We start from the raw sequence: 20,549 nt of genomic DNA on the forward strand, positions 1-20,549 counted from the left end.
GTCAGATGAAGTTGGTTGATGTTGAATCTCTGTGAGTAATCCTTTAATCCACATGCTCTGAGAACTGCAAACCGTTTGTTGTTGACGATCTATAAACTTTTATGCTAGAAGTAAAAACACCGGCAAACCGGAAGTCGTGGTTTTAAAGGGGAGGCGGGACTATGTTTTTCTGCAATTTGATTGGTTGGACTGTCACATCAATCAAACCTGGCTCTAATTTGATTGGATGTTGGGCCGACACCGCAGACGGATGTAAATAAGACAGATAGAGAGACCGCAGTGCGCGCGGCTTTCTCTCTTTATACTTTATACTTTATAATCCGTGGATTTGGGGGGAAAATGGCAAGTCTTTCCGAGTCAGAGGGCTAAAGTCCGAGTCAAGTCACAAGTTATGTATATCAAAGTCCAAGTCAAGTCACGAGTCAGAGGTAGGAAAGTCCAAGTCGAGTCTAAAGTCGTCAAATTCATGACTCGAGTCTGACTCGAGTCCAAGTCATGTGACTCGAGTCCCCACCTCTGACTACACCAAACAAAACCAAATACAAAGCCAAACCACAGTCTCCCCCTAACCAAAAACGAGCCCCCAAGTTGTCACAACCGGCTCGAATGAAAGTCATGACAAACAAGAGGGAGACTGGGAAAGAATTAACCAAATCTAATCTAATCCAACTCAAGAAAAAAGCTAGATGGGCTGGGATGGCTGCAGCCCCGTCTGCCAGGTGGGAGAGAGAGACGCCATGACTCCCAGCAGCTTTTATGCCCTCTGTGGGATTGGCCAGATCCGCCCAGAGGGTGGAGACTCCAACTCAACCAGGACCTGCAAACAAATAGGGGAAAACACACAAAAACACACAGGCCTGGAAGAGGAGAAGGACGGGGTCGTAACAGAAGTCTAAACAGAAGTAATAACAAAATAAAAAACAGCATGAAGGCCTCCAGACTCAATTTATAATCACCAAAAATACAGGAAACATTTTTGTTAAAATTTAATTTAGACAATAGAGAAACTTATAATTCAGCGTGTTCACATTTTTGTGTAGTTACAATTATACTAGTTTACATGAGACATCAACCAAACATGTTTTGATTATATAATGTTCAGAAATGACAGTTGCTCTGTTACAAACATAAAAAAATAAATAAATTACTGTTTAGAAATTGTCCTTTTATTTGTTTTTTGTGAATTTTAATAAACAGGAAGGAAAAACAAACGCTATGCCAAACTTTCAACTCATTTAGTTAAAAAGTATTATTGAAAACAGTCTCAACCTCTTGAAAAAACAGATTCAACTTCAGATTTATTGTGCTTCAATTATTACAAAAATACAGGAGCCAGATTGTGGCGGGACGGTACTAAGGACAGAAAAATCAGTATTTTGGACTATATTTGTTAAAGGTAGCTAACCCCAGACAACCAGAATCAGAGACGAAGCTCCATCACGAGGTCAGGTGATCAGGAGATCAGGTCAGGTTAGATCAATCCGATCAGATCAGAATGAAATGCTCGGTGTGCAGGCTGAGTGGCACAAACAATCCTTCCCTCTGAGGCTTTGAGCTGAGTTTAAGTGTCCTGTTGGTGATTAGCAAATGAGGGTCAGCTGAGCAGCATCTAGGAAATGTGTGCTGGGGCTGCTGGGAGTTGTAGTTTAGTCAGTACTCTGAAGATGCTCCCGCCGGTGACCAGAGGGGAAGACAGAGCGCTGACTGGATGAATGGATATGATCATGTTTTTTTTTTTTATCATTCCCATTTGTCCGTGTGATCTGTGCTCAGCATTTACCTGGCTGATCTTGATAGATATTTTATGGTTTAAAGTCTTTTTGGGGAAATCAAAGAGCAAAGGATGCGATGCAGGTTTTGTATTTTTCTGATATTATTTCCTGTTTACTTCTCTGTTGACCTTCATTTGTGAAAGTCTCTCCAGACTGTTTGAACACAAACTCAGGTTTTCCTGGCAGCTGATCTTCTCTTTTCTTCTCAGGAACCCCCGGAGGATGAGGCCAACATCATTGAGAAGATTCTGGCTGTCAGAGCAGTCAAGAAAGAGGTAAAGCAATGGAAGATGCACTGAAGTCACTATCATACTTTTTCTATATCAGATTGTGTACATTTTCATTATTGATGAGTCTGTTTTGAATTTGTCCCCATCAGACTTCCTGTACAGACCAAGAAGAAGAAGCAGAAGAGTTTTATGTCAAATACAGAAACTTGTAAGTCCTGGGAATGACCTTTTGATGTCTGATGCCAGTATTTATGTTTATTTAATGGTTGCCATATGATCCTGCCTGCGCACTGTAGGTCACTTTAGTGCAAATCACATCCATACTTGTGCTAATCTCTCCCAGTTTCCAGAGGAGGAGAAAGTCAAATGGGGTCATATAAACAAGTCTCCAAAATAAAGGAAAACAAAGCAAATGAACACAAAAAGTATGAGGAAAAATAAAACAGACAACATGATGGAGGGAGGTGCTGGGGAGGAGATGAGGAGGAGCTGGGGAGGAGATGAGGGTGCAGCGGGGAAATTCTAAGAAACGCTAAGACAACCCTGAACCAACATAAAACCAGCCCAGAACAAAACCAGAACCAACCCAGAACCCGGCGTTTTTTTTTCTTTGGATGGTGATCATAGAATCACCGTCTTCCTGCAGTAGGATGGCAGGTCTGGCTGGTACATACTGGGTCAGGAGGTCACTCATGTATTTTGGTGCTAAACCATTCAAAGCTTTTGTATTTTGGTGCTAAACCATTCAAAGCTTTATAAACCAGTAACAGAACTTTAAAGTCTATCCTCTGACAGACAGGTAACCAGTGTAAAGACCTCAGAACTGGACTGATGTGGTCTACTTTCTTGGTCCTTGTGAGAACCCGAGCAGCAGAGTTCTGAATAAGCTGCAGTTTCCTGATGGATTTTTTTGGTAGTCCTGTAAAAACACTGTGGGAGTGAAGCTCAATGTAGCAGGAGAGTCTCTGAATGATCTCATGAACCCAGACATGGGCCATGAACCCATGGACTGCCAGTGTTTAACAAAAATGAACCTAACCTTCAACATCAGGTGTTCCATGCATTATAAGTGACATACACAGACACTGCTCCAGGTAATGATCAGCTGGAGCTACCAGCTAAAAACATTAGGTGGTAGCTCCTCCCACACACTTCCGGGGTGTAAAGCTGAAGGAACAGTTTTTGCAGACATTGCACATTTGGTTTCAATAAGTGATTGGTTGATAAATAATTTGAAATAAAACTACAAACTCCCAAATTGGACCTAATCCACCCAAGGCTAATTTGACCTGCCTTCTCCGGTCAAATCCGCCCAATCTGTCAGCAGTGGGTGGGGAGGTGGGGGGTGTCTGGTGTGTTTTTTGACCTCAGACGGTAGAGGAGGAGAGACCTAAAGAGGCTGATAAACATGATGTAGTACTCGCCATGTGGTGTCTAACCCTCTAGCTTTTACTCCATAGAGGAGAAAATGCTTGTAACTGGCAAGTGTTCATTAATACAAAAGTTTATTATGATAGGTTAATTTTATACATATAAATAATATCATTAATGTTTCGCCCCCAGCGAGTTCATATTCAAAAGTCTCTTAGTTCTTCTCTTTTCTTTTTCCTGATCAGCAAAACTTTTACCAACAAGGCAGAGTTCATGCTATTGACTGTATAAGTAGGAACTGGACCTGAGTGTTGAGGTCCCCCATAGGAAAAGTGTTACCTCCAGCCCTCAGGACATCAGGCCAGAGCATTGACTGTAAAAATAATGGACTTGGCGAGCAATAAGGTCCCCCACTGGAAATCCATTACTTCCTCTCCTCGCGAAAGTAGGCCGCCGCTTTCACCGTCACTTCCTGAAACGGATATCGCCATTTGCAACCCATCTCCAGCGATTGGTCTGAGTCATAGCTGAGTCATGGAATCTACAGGAAGTACTGTCGCCAATCAGGAGTGAGTTTATTGTGAGTCCCCGCCTCTTTCCACGCATTTACCACAACAATGCATTGTGGGAAACGGTGTCAACACAGTTCTTGTAGTTCGACATGCAATAACTGGCGCTAAATGAAGGACATCGGTGTATTTTTTAACTCCTTCTGGAAGGTAGTGAATCACTGATGAAAAAATAAACAAGATTTCAAATAATCTGTGGTCATATTTGTTGTTGTTGTCTCTAAAACTTAACTTTAATTTAATTGTATTTATTTGGGACATTGGACATGCAATGAATCCTGTGGCTATTTTATCAACAGTTTTACTCTAAAAGATGTTAAAATAATATAAAAGACACAACAGCACAAATCATACTAGGAGGAGTGGCTTATTCACTTTCAGATGAATGTTAAGGACAACCCCCAACTCCTTGTTCTCGTACAGTCTCGTCGTTCACCCTCATCTCAGGCGCCTTTCTCCGCCCCCTCCAGCAGCAGCTTAGTCTCGCAGACGAGGCGCTGGGTGATCTCAAACACACCTAATTGAACATTGGAGGCGGAGCCAGCAGACACCATGTGCTTTTACTGTGGCATTTGATTGGTCAGTTTATTACTTGAAGAACGTGATTAAAAAAAAAATATCTTTAAAAAATTTGGATTATGAAGATAAGAACGTATCAAGAATGATTATTCTGACAAATGAACGACTGAGAAATAACTGTCTGTTTATCGATGGAAGTCTATGGGACTTTGGCCTTCTTGAACCAGCGGGTACTTCCTGTTTGGAACATGAGGGGGGAGGGGTTGCTCAGTCCAGTTCCTACGTATACAGTCAATGGTTCTTGCACTACTTTTTGGTGTTGCATGAAGATGTTATCAGTTGATAACATGAAACTTTATTCCCATTAAACTAGATGAAAACAAAGGTCTTACCCATACATATTTGATTGAGCTGATCGGTCTCTTTTCTTATTTCAGTTCGTACCTGCACTGCAAATGGGCCACCCTGGTAGAACTGGAGAAGGATCCAAGAATTCACCAGAAGATTAAACGCTTCAGGACCAAACAGGCTCAGATGAAGCACTTGTTCACAGAGGTACCGGTCCGTCTGCTTCCTCCCTGTATCAGTTTAGGAGTCAGACACTGAATTGGCCAAAATCAAAACCAGGGAAGTGTCCTCCGGCCTAACACGGAGTGACACGACCCTCTGGCGTCTAAGCTAAAGTTCTTCCCAGCAGTCCTGGTTGGACCCACCCCAGAGAGATGACGTTCACTTCTCTGTGGAGCCACAGTCTCGTATCCTTTAGTTAAAACAGCATCCCACAGCGTTTGAGTTTCTCTTCAGTTCATATGTCGGTCTGCCCGTCGCTCTGTGTTAATGAGTGTCTGCTCCCTTTAAAGCCCGATGAAGACTTGTTTAATCCAGACTATGTGGAGATAGACCGCGTGCTGGAGGTGGCCATTACCACGGACCCTGAAACCTGCGAGGTAAGTGACGCCGCCGTCCTTAAAGGCCTCGTGCGGTGAAAATCATGATTTTTCTTAAACTGCAATAAAACATTAGTATTTATATCACAAATGAACCCCCGTATAATTATTTTGTCACCTGCGGCCCCGTGCACTCTCTTCAAGCGTTCAAAGATAGCGCGGTCGCTCAGATTTTGGGAAGCCACCGATAAGTAGGTCATAGGTCGTGTGACGTCAGTACAGGAACATACAGCTAGATCCGCTAGTGTTGTGATGACTTTCTGGGCATGGAATTACTTAACATAATAGAATTTGGACTGCCGTGGATTTGGGGATTCGAACGGGATAATGGTGAATAGGAGTGTGGTATTTGGGTGCAGTAATGTGCTGAAGAAGGGGGTCTCCCTTCATGAATTTCCCGTTTCAGTAAAGGAGAGGGGCGCTCCCCGGTCAGGGGGAGGCTTTGAGCCCTCCCCGGCCCTCCGGAGGAGGAACGCGGGGGGTGTACGGGCACCTGGCAGGCGCGCGCCGGACGGCCAGGGTGACGCCGCTGCGCCGCGCTGAGGGGGGTTTGCGGTTCCGAGGCCCCGGGCCGGGCATGGGGGGTGCCGTGGGTTCGCCGGACGGTCGTCCGGCGCCGGCAGCCGAGCCCGCACGAAGGGTTTTTACTCCCTCCCGGGGCCGTGTAGCCGGTGGGGTCCTCCTGCGGGCCCGGAGGTCGTTTGGAAAGAGGACCTGCGCGGGGGTTGGTTGCGCGCGGGCGAGGGAGGCTGAGAGGGCGGCGGGGGAGCAAGCCCGCAGCAGCAGCAGACCCCCGTCTACGGCAGCCCGCGCGGGCCGCCTCGGCGGGCGGCGGACCCGAGCGGAGGACGACAGGACGACAAAGGACGCTCCGCGGCAGCGGCGGCGCCTTTCCTTTTCCGGTAATGATCCTTCCGCAGGGTCACCTACGGAAACCTTGTTACAACTTTTACTTCCTCTAGATAGTCAAGTTTGATCGTCTTCTCGGCGCTCCAACAGGGCCGTGGCTGACCCCGGCGGGGCCGATCCGAGGACCTCACTAAACCATCCAATCGGTAGTAGCGACGGGTGGTGTGTAAAATACAAACCATGACAAATCCTGCAGCCTCCTTTCGCCTTCCGCTTACTCCCCGCCATCGCTGTATGAGCTTTCACCATCGTCATCCGAAGCCCCTGTATCCTCAGATGAGGAAACCTCCGGTTCAAACTGGTAGGGCTGTACACCCTCCGAACCCTGTGTCGTTAAAATTCCCGTGTTTGATGAAGGCTCATCACCTTCATCCAAAGAAATATCCGCTAAACCGTGGTCTACGTCGCTTCTCAAACCGTCCGCCATTGTTGTTTACACTCTGGGATCCCTGAAGTGACGTCATGCGCAGCCCCCGCCCATCAACACCTATCGCCCAAATTTAAAGCTGTGCACGACCATAAAATGATCAATAACATCCCGCTGGATCATTTTAAGAGAATATTTTTATCGGATTCGTTTTCCAAGTTCCATTAACTTTCCTCTGCCTCTGCACGAGGCCTTTAAGACACGCCTTCCCTGAGAGCATGTTTCCTGCACAGACAGCGCCCCCCCTCACACATATAAACAGATGGTGTCGGTTCCTGCAGGAGGTGACACATTACCTGGTAAAGTGGTGCAGTCTGTCCTATGAGGAGGCGACCTGGGAGCTGCAGGAGGACCTGGACCCAGAAAAGATCAAAGAGTTTGAAGAGATCCAGAAACTTCCAGCAGACCTGAGACATGTGGTGAGTTCTGCTTGGACTGGAGGGAAAAGCTCCAGGGAGTTGGAGAAAAGCTCAACAGTTTAAACTCTCAAAGTGAACACGTGATGATCTGAGCATGCTGTTGGAGTTCTGGGATGTTTTCTCTGGCCGGCTTCTTGTTTGCAGCCAAACTCTGAATCATCGTTTGAAAGACGGAGAATTGTTTTGTGCTCTTCAAGCCTTCATGTTGTTGCTCAGGGACCATACCACCAATTTATTGATGTATGTATCAATAAACCAGCCTTCTGCGCATGCAGATCCTGTGATTGGTCTATTCTGTGAACTGAACCAGTTTGACCTCAATAAGGTCAAGATTCTAAACGTTCGCAGTCTTTGAACGTGGACATTTCTACATTTTCTCTGTCAATGGAACATTTTTAACCTTTGGTAACTGCTAAAACGGAAACGCAAACTGAAAAAGAACATCACAAGTTCTTCTGGTTCCATGACAGGAACGCCCCCCCCCAGAAAAATGGCAAAAGTTGGAGATCTCAAGAGATTACCGGAATGGGAACCAGCTCAGAGAATACCAGTTGGAAGGAATGAACTGGCTGCTCTTCAACTGGTACAACAGGTGAACATACAACACCTGAACATACAACACCTGAACACAACACCTGAAAACAACACTTGAAAACACAACACCTGAACATACAACACCTGAAAACACAACACCTGAACACAACACCTGAACACATAAACCATAAACACACAAACCATTACCAAACCGTCCACACTAACCCTGTCTCAGCATGTTATCTATTCCAGCCAGAAACAGACAGTAATTCTCAGAACAGAAAGGATTCTGAAATATTAATTCTTTCCTGCTGTGGATTAAGTCTCATCAGGATGACAGCTCCACCTACTGGGAGTTTTAGGAACTGTCCACGTTCAGGAGTTTAACAGAAAATAAAATCTGTTCCTCATCGTAGAAAAAACTGCATCCTGGCTGATGAGATGGGTTTAGGAAAGACCATCCAGTCCATCACCTTCCTGTTCGAGATCTTCAGCATGGGAATCCGGGGGCCCTTCCTCATCATCGCCCCCCTCTCCACCATCACCAACTGGGAGCGGGAGTTTCGGACGTGGACTCACATGAACGTCATCGTGTATCACGGCTCACAGATCAGCCGACAGATGATCCTGCAGTACGAGATGTTCTACAGGGACTCTCAGGTACAGTCAGAATTCATTCACCTCCACCTGCAGAACGACCTTCATGTGAAGGCATTTGAAGGTCGTCGGTTAGAGCTAACAGTTTCAGGCCTTCAGCTGCGTCAGTGTTCCTATCATGGGAGTGGATTGAGTTTCAGTTTAAGTTTAATACATTTATATAGCGCCTTCAAATTACCTCGGCCAAAACAAGGCGCTGTACATTAAAAGTTCAAAGAACAGTTAAAAACAACAGCTAAAAACAAAGATAAACAATAAAACACCAGCAGAGCGGAGTCTCGTGCCATGTCAAATGCCTGGCATTAAAAATTAGGTGTGTGTATTGGCAAGAGTCCGACAATACGATACGTATCCCAATACATGCCTCACAATACGATATGTATCGTGATATTTCTAAAGTTAGTCCTTTATTTCGAACAATACATAGTAAATGATAAAGAAAAAAAGAAAACAACTAGGGAAAATTTTTAAATAAATTATGAATAAAATAAAACACTTCAAAATGTAGTTTGAAATGGAGTAGGAAGAAGTTAAAAACTTTTTTATTCCTACCCTCTAACAATATATCTTAAGCTTAATCTTCATAAAAGTTACTGTACTGTACTAGAACAATTTTTCATTTCATTTTTTAGAGTGTGATTGAATTGTATAGTCGTGTCGTGTGAATAATAAGACTTGGTCTTTATCATGCTTCTTCTCACTCATGTGTTACACTGTTTCAGTTTCTTTTATGTTGTGTATGACCTTTTGTTTATTGTAGATTATGGTGCCACATGAGAGAAAGAAATAAAAGAAATGAAATAAATTAAAATGAAAATGTTTTAAAGTAAAAACAAATTTAATCTACCTGAATTTTAATGTCTGTCAGTGTAAAAAATTTCAAATTAATTTTATTTAATGATCACAGCATTAAGCACAGCGACGGTATCTCTTTATAGGGCGGCCGTGGTGCAGTGGTAGGGCGGTCGACTCCTGATCAGAAGTGAGCTGGTTCGACTCCGCCTTGCCCGCCCATGTGTTGAAGTGTCCTTGGGCAAGACACTGAACCCCGAATTGCCTCTGGTGGGAGGTTGGAGCCAGTGTTCGGCAGCGGAGCCACCACCAGTGTGTGAATGTGTGTGTGAATGGGTGAATGGGTCTGTGACTGTGAAGCGCTTTGGGCCCTCGAAGGAGGGTAGAAAGTGCTATACAAGTATACAACATTTACCATTTACAAGTTGCTTTTACCCAGAAATTCCTGATGCTTTTCTTTTGATAAATTACAAAATATTTGTTTTTAAGGGAACAGTCAATATTGTCTGATTCATTTTTTTCAATATAAGAAAAAATAGAATGAATGTGCTTTAAGAAACAGTTGAAACAGGCTCTGGGTGGTCAGGAGGTACTCCCAGATGACTGGATACAGCTAATGTGATCAGGGAGACAGGTAGGAGTGTACTTGGTGTGTCATCAGGAAAGAGAGTTGATAAGGAGACTTGGTGGTGGAATGAGGAGGTGCAGGAGTGTATACGGAGTAAGAGACTAGCTAAGAAGAAGTGGGACACTGAGAGGACTGAGGAGAGTAGACAGGAGTACAGGGAGATGCAGCGTAAGGTGAAAGTAGAGGTGTCAAAGGCCAAACAAAGAGCTTATGATGACTTGTATGCTAGGTTGGGTAGTAAGGAGGGAGAGACTGACCTGTACAGACTAGCAAGGCAGAGAGATCGAGATGGGAAGGACATGCAGCAGGTTAGGGTGATCAAGGATAGGAATGGTAATGTGGTGACAGGTGTCAGTGGTGTAATGGAAAGATGGAAAGAATACTTTGAAGAGTTGATGAATGAAGAGAATGAGAGAGAACAAAGAGTAGAAGAGGTGACGGTTGTGGAGCAGGAAGTAAGAAAGATTAGTAAAGGTGAAGTGAGAGGGGCTTTGAAGAGGATGAAGAGTGGAAAGGCTCTTGGTCCTGATGATATACCTGTGGAGGTATGGAAGTGTCTAGGAGAGATGGCAGTGGAGTTTTTGACCGGGTTGTTCAACAGGATCTTAGGTGGTGAGAAGATGCCTGAGGAATGGAGGAGAAGTGTGATGGTGCCCATTTTTAAGAATAAGGGAGATGTGCAGAGTTGTGGTAACTACAGAGGAATAAAGCTGATGAGCCATACAATGAAGGTGTGGGAAAGAGTAGTGGAAGCCAGACTAAGAGCAGAAGTGAACATTTGTGAGCAGCAGTATGGTTTCATGCCAAGAAAGAGCACTACAGATGCAACATTTGCTTTGAGGATGTTGATAGAGAAGTACAGAGAAGGTCAGAGAGAGCTCCACTGTGTCTTTGTAGATCTGGAGAAAGCTTATGACAGAGTGCCCAGAGAGGAACTATGGTATTGTATGAGGAAGTCTGGAGTGACAGAGAAGTATGTCCGAGCAGTGCAGGACATGTATGAGGGCTGTAAGACAGTGGTGAGGTGTGCTGTAGGGGTGACAGAGGAGTTCAAGGTGGAGGTGGGATTACATCAGGGATCAGCTCTGAGCCCCTTCCTGTTTGCAATGGTGATGGACAGACTGACGGATGAGGTTAGACAGGAATCACCATGGACTATGATGTTTGCAGATGATATTGTGATTTGTAGTGAGAGCAGGGAACAGGTGGAGGTGGAGTTAGAGAGGTGGAGGTTTGCCCTGGAAAGGAGAGGAATGAAGGTTAGCCGCAGTAAGACAGAGTACATGTGTGTGAATGAGAGGAACCAGAGTGGAAGAGTGAGGTTACAGGGAGAAGAGATAAAGAAGGTGGAGGAGTTTAAGTATTTAGGGTCAACAGTACAGAGTAATGGAGAGTGTGGAAAAGAAGTGAAGAGGAGAGTGCAAGCAGGTTGGAATGGGTGGAGAAAAGTGTCAGGTGTGATGTGTGACAGAAGAGTTTCAGCACAAATGAAAGGAAAGGTGTACAAGACTGTGGTGAGACCAGCCATGTTGTTTGGACTAGAAACAGTGGGACTGAAGAAAAGACAGGAAGCAGAGCTGGAGGTAGCAGAGATGAAGATGCTGAGGTTCTCTTTGGGAGTGACCAGGATGGATAGGATCAGGAATGAATACATCAGAGGGACAGCACATGTTAGAGGTTTTGGAGATAAAGTCAGAGAGGCCAGACTGAGATGGTTTGGACATGTTCAGAGGAGAGACAGTGAATATATTGGTAGAAGGATGCTGAGTCTAGAGCTGCAGGAAAGAGGTCTAGAGGAAGACCAAAGAGGAGGTTTATGGATGCAGTGAATGAAGACATGAAGGTGGCTGGTGTTAGAGTGGAGGATGCTGAAGACAGGCTTAGATGGAGGAAACTGATTCGCTGTGGCGACCCCTGAAGGGAAAAGCCGAAAGGAAAAGAAGAAGAAAAATTGATGTGCTTTAATTGACGAGTTTCTAAAAGTGTGATTGCAAGATTTCTAAATCTAGCATTGAAACGGTTCATAAACCTTAAGGAATGCTTCAAAAGTGAAGGAAAAACAAACCCATTTTTTCCAGAAACATTTCAGTGTGATGACAGGATGAATGAGGCTAACAGGCTTTATATACATGAAGTACAAGCTTAAGTTTACAGAAGCATATGTGTATTTCCTCCTCTAGTCGCTGCGACATTGCCCTTTTTTCAGTGTTGTACACATCACTCTGATCCATCAGGTCTCTGAACTAGAATCTATAGTTGTGAAGTTCAGCAGAACTTCTGCTCGCTTTGCCACCAGCGTTTCCGTGCATGAGCCACTGGGCACCTCGGCTGCTTGACTCGTTCTTATCTGAGCCACTACGAAGCTCCGTAATCCAGATTAGATGATACTGGCACAGAGTTTCGGTTTAGTACCCGTCCCAAGTCAAAACTAAGTAGTATATGTCTCATTATAACCAAAACCGCAAGGCAGAATGAAGATTTGACAGAGTTGGTTGTTTTTTTTTTCTCGCGTCGGAGAGCGTTGGATTGTTTCTTTGAATGTTTTTATTTAAAGTACTTTGAATTGTCTGTACATGAAATGTGCTACAGAAAAACTTGCCCTGCTTACATTTCAAGTCTTTTGGCAAATTTTGCATTTTGCAAATATTTTTTTGTATTTTCAGCAAATCTCTTCAGCAATTCAAGTAAAAAGCTTCAGAATCTTCGGCGGCTACTTTCAGCTAGAAGCATTCACACTAGCATTACCACAGGAAATGCAACTTTTCTGGTTACATTTAGTCATTTATAATATTATTTATATACCTGCAAAATTGCATTTTGCAAAGAGGCTCAGAGCGCTATGCTGTCAACTAGTGATCGGAGGTGGAAGTGGAAAACAAAAGCAAGACTGTGAAGGACGGTCATAAATAATTACATAAATATCATGATGGCAACATTTTAAATCGATACAAGTATTGTCAAATGAAATACGCGATATATCGCCAAATCATTTTTTTCCTACACCCCTAATAAAAATGGGTTTTAGGAAGTGTTTTAAAAATGGACAGTGAAGATGACTGTCGAATGCGTTCCACAGTCTCCACCGTCTGCAGTACTGTCAGAGTTTTAAAGAGACCCCCCCCCACCACACACACACACAGTGACCCCCCACCACCACCACCAGTGTGTGAATGTGTGAATGGGTCTGTGACTGTGAAGCGCTTTGGGCCCTCGAAGGAGGGTAGAAACGCTATACAAGTATACGCCATTTACCATTTACCATTTACCCCCCCAGGTCATCTGTAAAATCCAAAACAATGAGGGTTTATTACTTGTGATATACACTAAACCTCTGAATGACTTTTTAGACCTAATGTTGCTCTTTTCTGTATTCTTGCTGAAAGTTTTCATGACAAAAGGGGGGCAAACAATGAACTTTACACTGCAGGGAGGAGAAAGGGGAGGAGCTGAGGCAGTAGGACTCCTGAACCAAAGATCTCCTTCATTCTCCTGCAGGGTAACAGCATCCCCGGAGGGTTGAAGTTTCATGGGCTGATCACCACCTTCGAGATGATCATGACCGACTGTCCGGAGCTGAGGAAGCTGCAGTGGCGCTGCGTGGTGATTGATGAAGCTCATCGGCTGAAGAACAGAAACTGCAAACTGCTGGAGGGTCTCAAACTCATGAATCTGGTCAGCAGAGAACTTCCTCTTGATATTTACAGACGAGGGGCATTTTAATGACATTCCTGCGCTCATCCCAACAGGAGCATAAGGTCCTGCTGACAGGAACTCCGCTGCAGAATTCAGTGGAAGAACTTTTCAGCCTGTTGAACTTTTTGGAACCACAGCAGTTTCCCTCTGAAGGCGCCTTTCTCGAGGAGTTTGGAGACCTGAAGACAGATGAACAGGTACTTACACTTTTTTGGGTCAAACTATCATGTGATAATACAGCACAGGTCAGCAGGTTTTCATAGCAGGCAAACCTTTGTCATGGTCGGTTTGATGGGCGACCCAAAAACCCCAAATCTGGTGGTGGAGAAAAGGATTTAATGATCTGGAGGGAGAGACAGGGCCAGAGAAATGTAGACCAACTTTCTACAATGTCCAACAGTTTCATTTGTTCTGTCCAACAGGTGAAGAAGCTCCAGTCCATTCTGAAACCCATGATGCTGAGGAGACTGAAAGACGATGTGGAGAAAAATCTGGCTCCTAAAGAAGAGACTATCATTGAGGTGGGCTGATGGAGGATTATGTTTTTCAGAGAGAAAGTTCAAACATAAACGTTACTGCTCCTTTCCCTCCTAAAGTGACAAATATGAAATGTGTTTCAAACAATTTCCCTTTTGTCTTCACAGTTAGGGTTCTGAATATTTTTGTATGTGTTTGAATGTGACTGTGAAGCACTTTGGGCTTTCTAAGAAGGTAGTAAAGCACCATGCAAGTGTAAGCCATTTGTCATTTCTGCAGGTACTCTCTTTTGTGATGCGGGTTCACAGCTATACTTCTCTGTGTTGGGGTATGAAATGTAAAAAAAAAGGTATTTTTGTCCCTTGTGTGTCTCTGTAGGTGGAGCTGACAAACATCCAGAAGAAATATTACAGAGCCATCCTGGAGAAGAACTTCTCCTTCCTCTCCAAAGGAGCAAACCAGCACAACATGCCAAACCTTATTAACACCATGATGGAGCTGCGCAAGTGCTGCAACCACCCCTACCTTATTACAGGTACCACATCAGATTATGTTAAACATCTGACTGTGTGTGCTGACCAATGGTCCACATCATTCTGCAGGAGCTCCTGCAGGACTTTTAATTTCTCTTTCTTAAGGGATTTGGGTGGAAATCCTAGGACAGAACTTGCTCGCTCCTTTTTGTCTTGAGCTGCTGCCTCTCTTAGCATGCAGCAGTCTGCTGGGAGCTGATTCTGTGTGCAGAGCCCAAAGTGACTCAGGAACTGTTCAGTCCTAGTTCTGTTGGACCTCTCCTCAGCCTTTGAGACCGTTCACCACTGTATCCTGATCACAAGGCTGTGCAGTCTGGTTGGGCTTAAAGTGGTTCTTCCTGTATTTGGCTGGCAGCTTTCCTGTCTGCAAACAGGAAAACATTTGGGCCAAAAAAGCTGACCTGTGGGGTACCCCAAGGGTCAGTCCTGGGACCTCTCTTATTCCTGCTGTATTTGCTCCCTCCAGGCAAGTTTATACAACAGTTCAGTGATGTCACTTACCTCCTATTACAGGTGAGCTCCAGCTCTACTGTTCGTTTAAGACCTCTGAGAGCCACAGACTCAGATCCATCATGAACCGTCTCTCTCAAATGAAGCAGTGATTCAGCAACAAAACAAAAACTCTGATTATTGCCCCAGACTGTGCTACCCCTGCCTTTACCGTACTTTTCTTAAGCTGTTCAAGGCAATCAAGGCAAGTTTATTTGTATAACACATTTCATGTACAGAGACAAATGCTTTACATAAAACATTCAAAGAAACAATCAAAAGAAGTAAAAAGATTTTAACATAAACATAAAGATTCAGATAGAAAGAAATTTTGTGTTATTTTAAACTTTTGTCAATCTTCTGGTTCAGCAGTGACATAAACAACATAAAAAGTATCAAAATCTCTGGTGTTTTGGATAATTTAACAGCAAAACCTGAAAATGTTATCCACAGTTTTCTGTCCTCCAAGTTCTTCAATATTTTACATTCTAAGCATTACATATTGGTGCAGAGCCCACATGTAAAAAGTAATTTTTTTCTGCAGCAGAATCAGCTGATTCACGTTGATTACATCCACCATTCAGCAGCGTGAGGCTGTTTCTTCAGAATAAGCTGGAGTTTCGTTAATTACGTCAAATGTTGAAGAGTTATCATAACCAAAAGAATGTAAACACTGGAGCTAAAGCTCCGATGTTAAAGCTAATTCATTGTTTCAGAAGTTATGTCTGTGAGCGGAACTTCAGTCTCAGTTTCTGAACAGAAAAAAGCTCTCGCTAGTTTAACTTTGAAAACCGGAAGCTTCACCGTCACGAAGATGTTTACCTACGGCGGCGGTACCGCGGCTCTTTCAGCTTTGTTTTAGTGGAAACTTAAACTTAAAATCCTACATTAATCTGCATTTCAGAGAAAAAAATACATCGTCCCCAGATGATATTTTGATCATATTTTACTACAATTTACTACATTTATAAAGATCGCGAATCAGCGATCTTGGACGTCGCGAATATCCGTACTCGGATTTTCTGGAACAAATCGCGAATACCGGAGCACCCGGATACTCGTTACAACCTTATTAAATACACTGAATGTTTCAGCAGATCTAAGGTTTTCTGGAAGTCTATTCCAAATCTGTGGAACATAGAAGCTGAATGCAGCTTCTCCATGTTTAGTTCTGACTCTAGGAACTGATAAAAGGCCGGATCCAGATGACCGGAGAGTTCTGGCTGGTACATACTGGGTCAGGAGGTCAGTCATGTATTTTGGTGCTAAACCATTCAAAGCTTTATAAACCAGTAACAGAACTTTAAAGTCTATCCTCTGACAGACAGGTAACCAGTGTAAAGACCTCAGAACTGGACTGATGTGGTCTACTTTCTTGGTCCTTGTGAGAACCCGAGCAGCAGAGTTCTGAATAAGCTGCAGTTTCCTGATGGATTTTTTTGGTAGTCCTGTAAAAACACTGTTACAGTAATCAAGTCGACTAAAGATGAAAGCATGCACTAGTTTCTCCAGGTCCTGCTTAGACATCAGATCTTTAATCCTTGAGATATTTTTGAGATGATAATAGGCTGATTTAGTGACTGCCTTAATGTGTTTATCAAATGTAGGTCTGTGTCTATCACTACACCCAAGTTTCTGGCCTGGTTGGTAGTTTTTAGTTGAATAGATTGAAGCTCTGTAGTGACGTCCAACCTTTTTTCTTTAGCCCCAAAGACAATAACCTCAGTTTTGTTTTTGTTTAATTGAAGTAAGTTGTGACACATCCAGTCATTAATGTCCTCAATGCATTTACCAAGAGCCTGTACAGGGCCTCGGTCTCCTGGTGTCAGTCTGATATATATCTGTGTGTCATCTGCATCGCTATGGTAACTAATGTTGTTGTTCTTTATAACCTGGGCCAGTGGGAGCATGTAGATGTTAAATAGAAGTGGTCCCAGGATGGAGCCTTGGGGCACTCCACATGTAAATAAAATTAAAATAAAGAACCGTTCCCAGCCGACTGCTAGTCGATTCCCATCATTGAAAAGATTAAATTCTTTTGTGAATGTCACAAAGAAGAAATACTTCTGAAAGTCTTAAGGAATTTCTTGGTTACTTTAACTTTCACTCGATCCAAAGCAGATCTGCTATGTAATCCCCTCACCATGCTCATGCCCTCAGTGTATTTGAGCCTGGTGACATTCAGGCACACAGGACATGTTAGTCAGCAGTCGTCTCCACCCCCCAGCCTGCAGTTTTCATTTGTTCGTATTGCTTTAGGAGCTGAGGAAAAGATTCTGGAAAGCTTCAAGAAGAGTCACGCTGCAGACCAGGACTTCCCGCTGCAGGCCATGATCCAGGCAGCTGGAAAGCTGGTGCTCATTGACAAACTGCTGCCCAAACTGTTAGCTGGGGGACACAAGGTCCTCATCTTCTCCCAGATGGTTCGCTGTCTGGACATCCTGGAGGATTACCTGATCCAGAGACGGTGAGCAGAAGGAGAGTGGACATGTTTACACATAAAGGAAGGTCAAAGCTAACATACTCTTTGCTCAGTTACACGTATGAACGCATCGACGGCCGCGTGCGAGGGAACCTGCGACAGGCAGCTATAGACCGCTTCTGTAAGCCCGACTCAGACCGCTTCGTGTTCCTGCTCTGCACCAGAGCTGGAGGGCTGGGGATCAACCTGACTGCCGCCGACACCTGCATCATCTTTGACTCGGACTGGAACCCCCAGAATGATCTGCAGGTATGAACAGCAGCTCAGCCATCTGCTCCTGAAGTTCAGCACAGACAGGATTGGATCTGTGGTGAAGTGGTCCCAGTCATCATCCGGTTCCTCATCCTGTCCATTGAGATGCTCATCAAGAATGTCTTCTGTCAGAATATTTTAGTCCACCAGATTAAAATTGAGCAATCCTATTTTCAAAATGTGTTCAGATTACTGTCTGTGCTAAAAAAATCAGGAACATTTTCAAAGTTTTTTTAAAAACCGTTTTAATGTCTTTCTCTCATAAGAATATTTATTTAAAAGGGAATTCTCTTTAATGTCTATAATTTATTGTTTGAATTTGGAAAGATTGTAAAGGTGCTATATAAATAATAAGTTAAAACTGAATTATTATTGCACTTCATAAGCAGTGCAATAACAGGTCTAAACGCTGGACATTTATTTGGGATTTCTGCTTTGATCATTAGGATTATGAACTTTTTTGGTTAAAAAAAAGCTGGTCTGAGAAAATACTTGGAAATAACTTCTGCTTAACATGTACTGGACTCTACATGGTTAAATGCTTTTCGTAAATTTATAACTGGTTAATCGTCAACATTTTCCTTATTTTAAGATTGAATCCCTTCATAGATCTAATCTTCAACGTCTCTCCTACCAGCATCCATGTTTTGGGGGTTGCTGGAGCCTATATTAGCCACTGTTGGGCTGGACAGCTCTTCCCCCTCTGGAGGGATGATCACTAACAACTTTATCTCAGGCAACCTGAATGCAGCTGAAAACCAAACTGTTTAAACTGTAACAGTTTTTTATTTCCAAAATATTACTATTTGGGGGGTTGAAGAGGTTTGTAAACAAAGGTCAATGGTTCTTTCACGTTTTCCTGTAAGTTCTTTTGTTTTGTGAATGTTCTGTAAACTCTGGTCATATTTAAACTTGCTTGCAGGCTCAGGCTCGCTGCCATCGAATCGGCCAGAGCAAAGCAGTGAAAGTCTACAGACTCATCACCAGAAACTCATACGAGAGGGAGATGTTTGACAAGGCCAGTCTGAAACTGGGACTAGACAAAGCTGTTCTTCAAGATATCAACCGTAAAGGAAGCCTCAACGGGGTAAGGACATTAGATGGTGGAGACGGCAATCTTTTCTGAACCTTCCTCCACTGATCAATGTCTCTGTGGCTGCAGGTACAGCAGCTCTCCAAACTCGAGGTGGAGGATCTCCTGAAAAAAGGAGCTTATGGAGCTCTGATGGATGAAGAAGATGAGGGCTCCAAGTTCTGTGAGGAGGACATCGATCAGATCCTTCAGAGACGGACTCAGACCATCACCATCCAGTCCGAAGGCAAAGGCTCCACTTTTGCTAAGGTAGTGCTCTTTAGTAATAAACATCAATCATCTGAAGGAAGATGCCGTTTACCTTTAATGTGTTTTTTCTCCTTTCCTCAGGCTAGTTTTGTCTCGTCTGGCAACAGAACCGACATTTCACTGGATGACCCCAACTTTTGGCAGAAATGGGCCAAGATTGCTGAAGTGGAGATTGACTCCAGGTCTGAGAAGGTACACAAGAAAACCAACAAGAACACAATTAGGAAACACAAATCACTGACCTGGAGTTAAAACATTGTGCCTGAAGTCTCAGTGTTAACCTTTAGACTCCCCTTTTTCTTTCCTCTTGCATCAGTTTTGCACATTTCTCTCTCGACTCGTCCAGGTCTTCTCTCACGTGTGTGTTTGTGCCACAGGAGTCTTTGGTGATCGACACTCCCCGCGTCAGGAAGCAGACTCGGCACTACAACTCTTTCGAGGACGACGAGCTGATGGAGTTCTCTGAGCTGGACAGTGACTCTGAGGAGAGGCCCTGTCGAACTCGTCGCCTAGGAGACCGCAGCAGACGATACCTCCGAGCAGAGTGTTTTCGGGTGGAGAAGAACCTGCTGATCTTTGGGTATGAAGCCTTTTGGACTTGGTTCATCTCTCTCTTGACACAAAATGTGAATGATTTTTCATCCAGTTATACTCTTTAACATAATTAGGTGTAGCTGTCTACAGTTAAACGTTTTCTAAGGAACTTCATTAGGATAAACCTTATGACCCTCCTAATAAGTCAGTTCTAGTCACACAGCTGTGCTGAGCACTTAGCACCATCCTAAACTTCATTTATTGCTAGATTATTGCAAAAAATGAGCTGGCCTTGGATCAGAAAAAAAGCCAACAACTCGTGAAACCAAAGACATCAAAAGCACTTCAAGACTTGGCTCAGGATAGGATACTCATAAAGATTCTGTAGAAGATGAAACTGGAGATTAAAGGGTGACCAAACAGGACAGTTGGAGACTGACTCCGCCCTCAGCAAAAATGTGAAAATGTAGGAGAACAGGACTGTTACTGGAGCTGCAGGTCATGACCTGGGAGTTACATGGTTTGACCAATCGTGAAATTCAACTGTAATACCTCTATTCAACCGGTAAGGGGCAGCACACAGACAGGTTTTGATAATGCTTTTAAGAATTAAACAAGTTTATTTTAATTTATAGAGATAAACAGGAAAACAAATGGATAATGGATGAATGATGGATGGATGGATGGATGGTTGGATGATGAATGATGGATGGGTGATGGATGGATGGATGAATGATGGATGGATGATGGATGGATGGATGATGAATGATGGATGGATGGATGATGGATGGATGATGGATGGATGGATGATGGATGAATGATGGATGGGTGATGGATGGATGGATGAATGATGGATGGATGATGGATGGTTGAATGATGAATGATGGATGGGTGATGGATGGATGGATGAATGATGGATGGATGATGGATGGATGGATGGATGGATGATGAATGATGGATGGATGGATGGATG

General features: G+C 43.7%; 1 protein-coding gene across 8 annotated transcripts in view; it reads left to right on the forward strand.

Moving 5' to 3' along the window:
• Positions 1-20,549, forward strand: part of chd6 (chromodomain helicase DNA binding protein 6) — a 79,796-nt gene that overhangs the window by 21,434 nt on the left and 37,813 nt on the right. For all 8 annotated transcript variants that reach the window (XM_024269165.2, XM_024269164.2, XM_024269166.2 and 5 more), the window contains exons 7-23: positions 1,982-2,047; positions 2,152-2,210; positions 4,899-5,016; positions 5,322-5,408; positions 7,026-7,163; positions 7,634-7,755; positions 8,114-8,357; positions 13,270-13,446; positions 13,521-13,664; positions 13,890-13,988; positions 14,323-14,479; positions 17,226-17,433; positions 17,502-17,697; positions 18,623-18,787; positions 18,863-19,042; positions 19,124-19,234; positions 19,420-19,622. In XM_024269165.2, coding sequence (XP_024124933.1) covers positions 1,982-2,047; positions 2,152-2,210; positions 4,899-5,016; positions 5,322-5,408; positions 7,026-7,163; positions 7,634-7,755; positions 8,114-8,357; positions 13,270-13,446; positions 13,521-13,664; positions 13,890-13,988; positions 14,323-14,479; positions 17,226-17,433; positions 17,502-17,697; positions 18,623-18,787; positions 18,863-19,042; positions 19,124-19,234; positions 19,420-19,622 — 2,474 coding nt within the window. The remainder of the gene's footprint in view (positions 1-1,981; positions 2,048-2,151; positions 2,211-4,898; positions 5,017-5,321; positions 5,409-7,025; positions 7,164-7,633; positions 7,756-8,113; positions 8,358-13,269; positions 13,447-13,520; positions 13,665-13,889; positions 13,989-14,322; positions 14,480-17,225; positions 17,434-17,501; positions 17,698-18,622; positions 18,788-18,862; positions 19,043-19,123; positions 19,235-19,419; positions 19,623-20,549) is intronic.

The sequence above is a fragment of the Oryzias melastigma genome, linkage group LG2, assembly GCF_002922805.2.
Source record: "Oryzias melastigma strain HK-1 linkage group LG2, ASM292280v2, whole genome shotgun sequence".
NCBI lineage: Eukaryota > Metazoa > Chordata > Actinopteri > Beloniformes > Adrianichthyidae > Oryzias > Oryzias melastigma.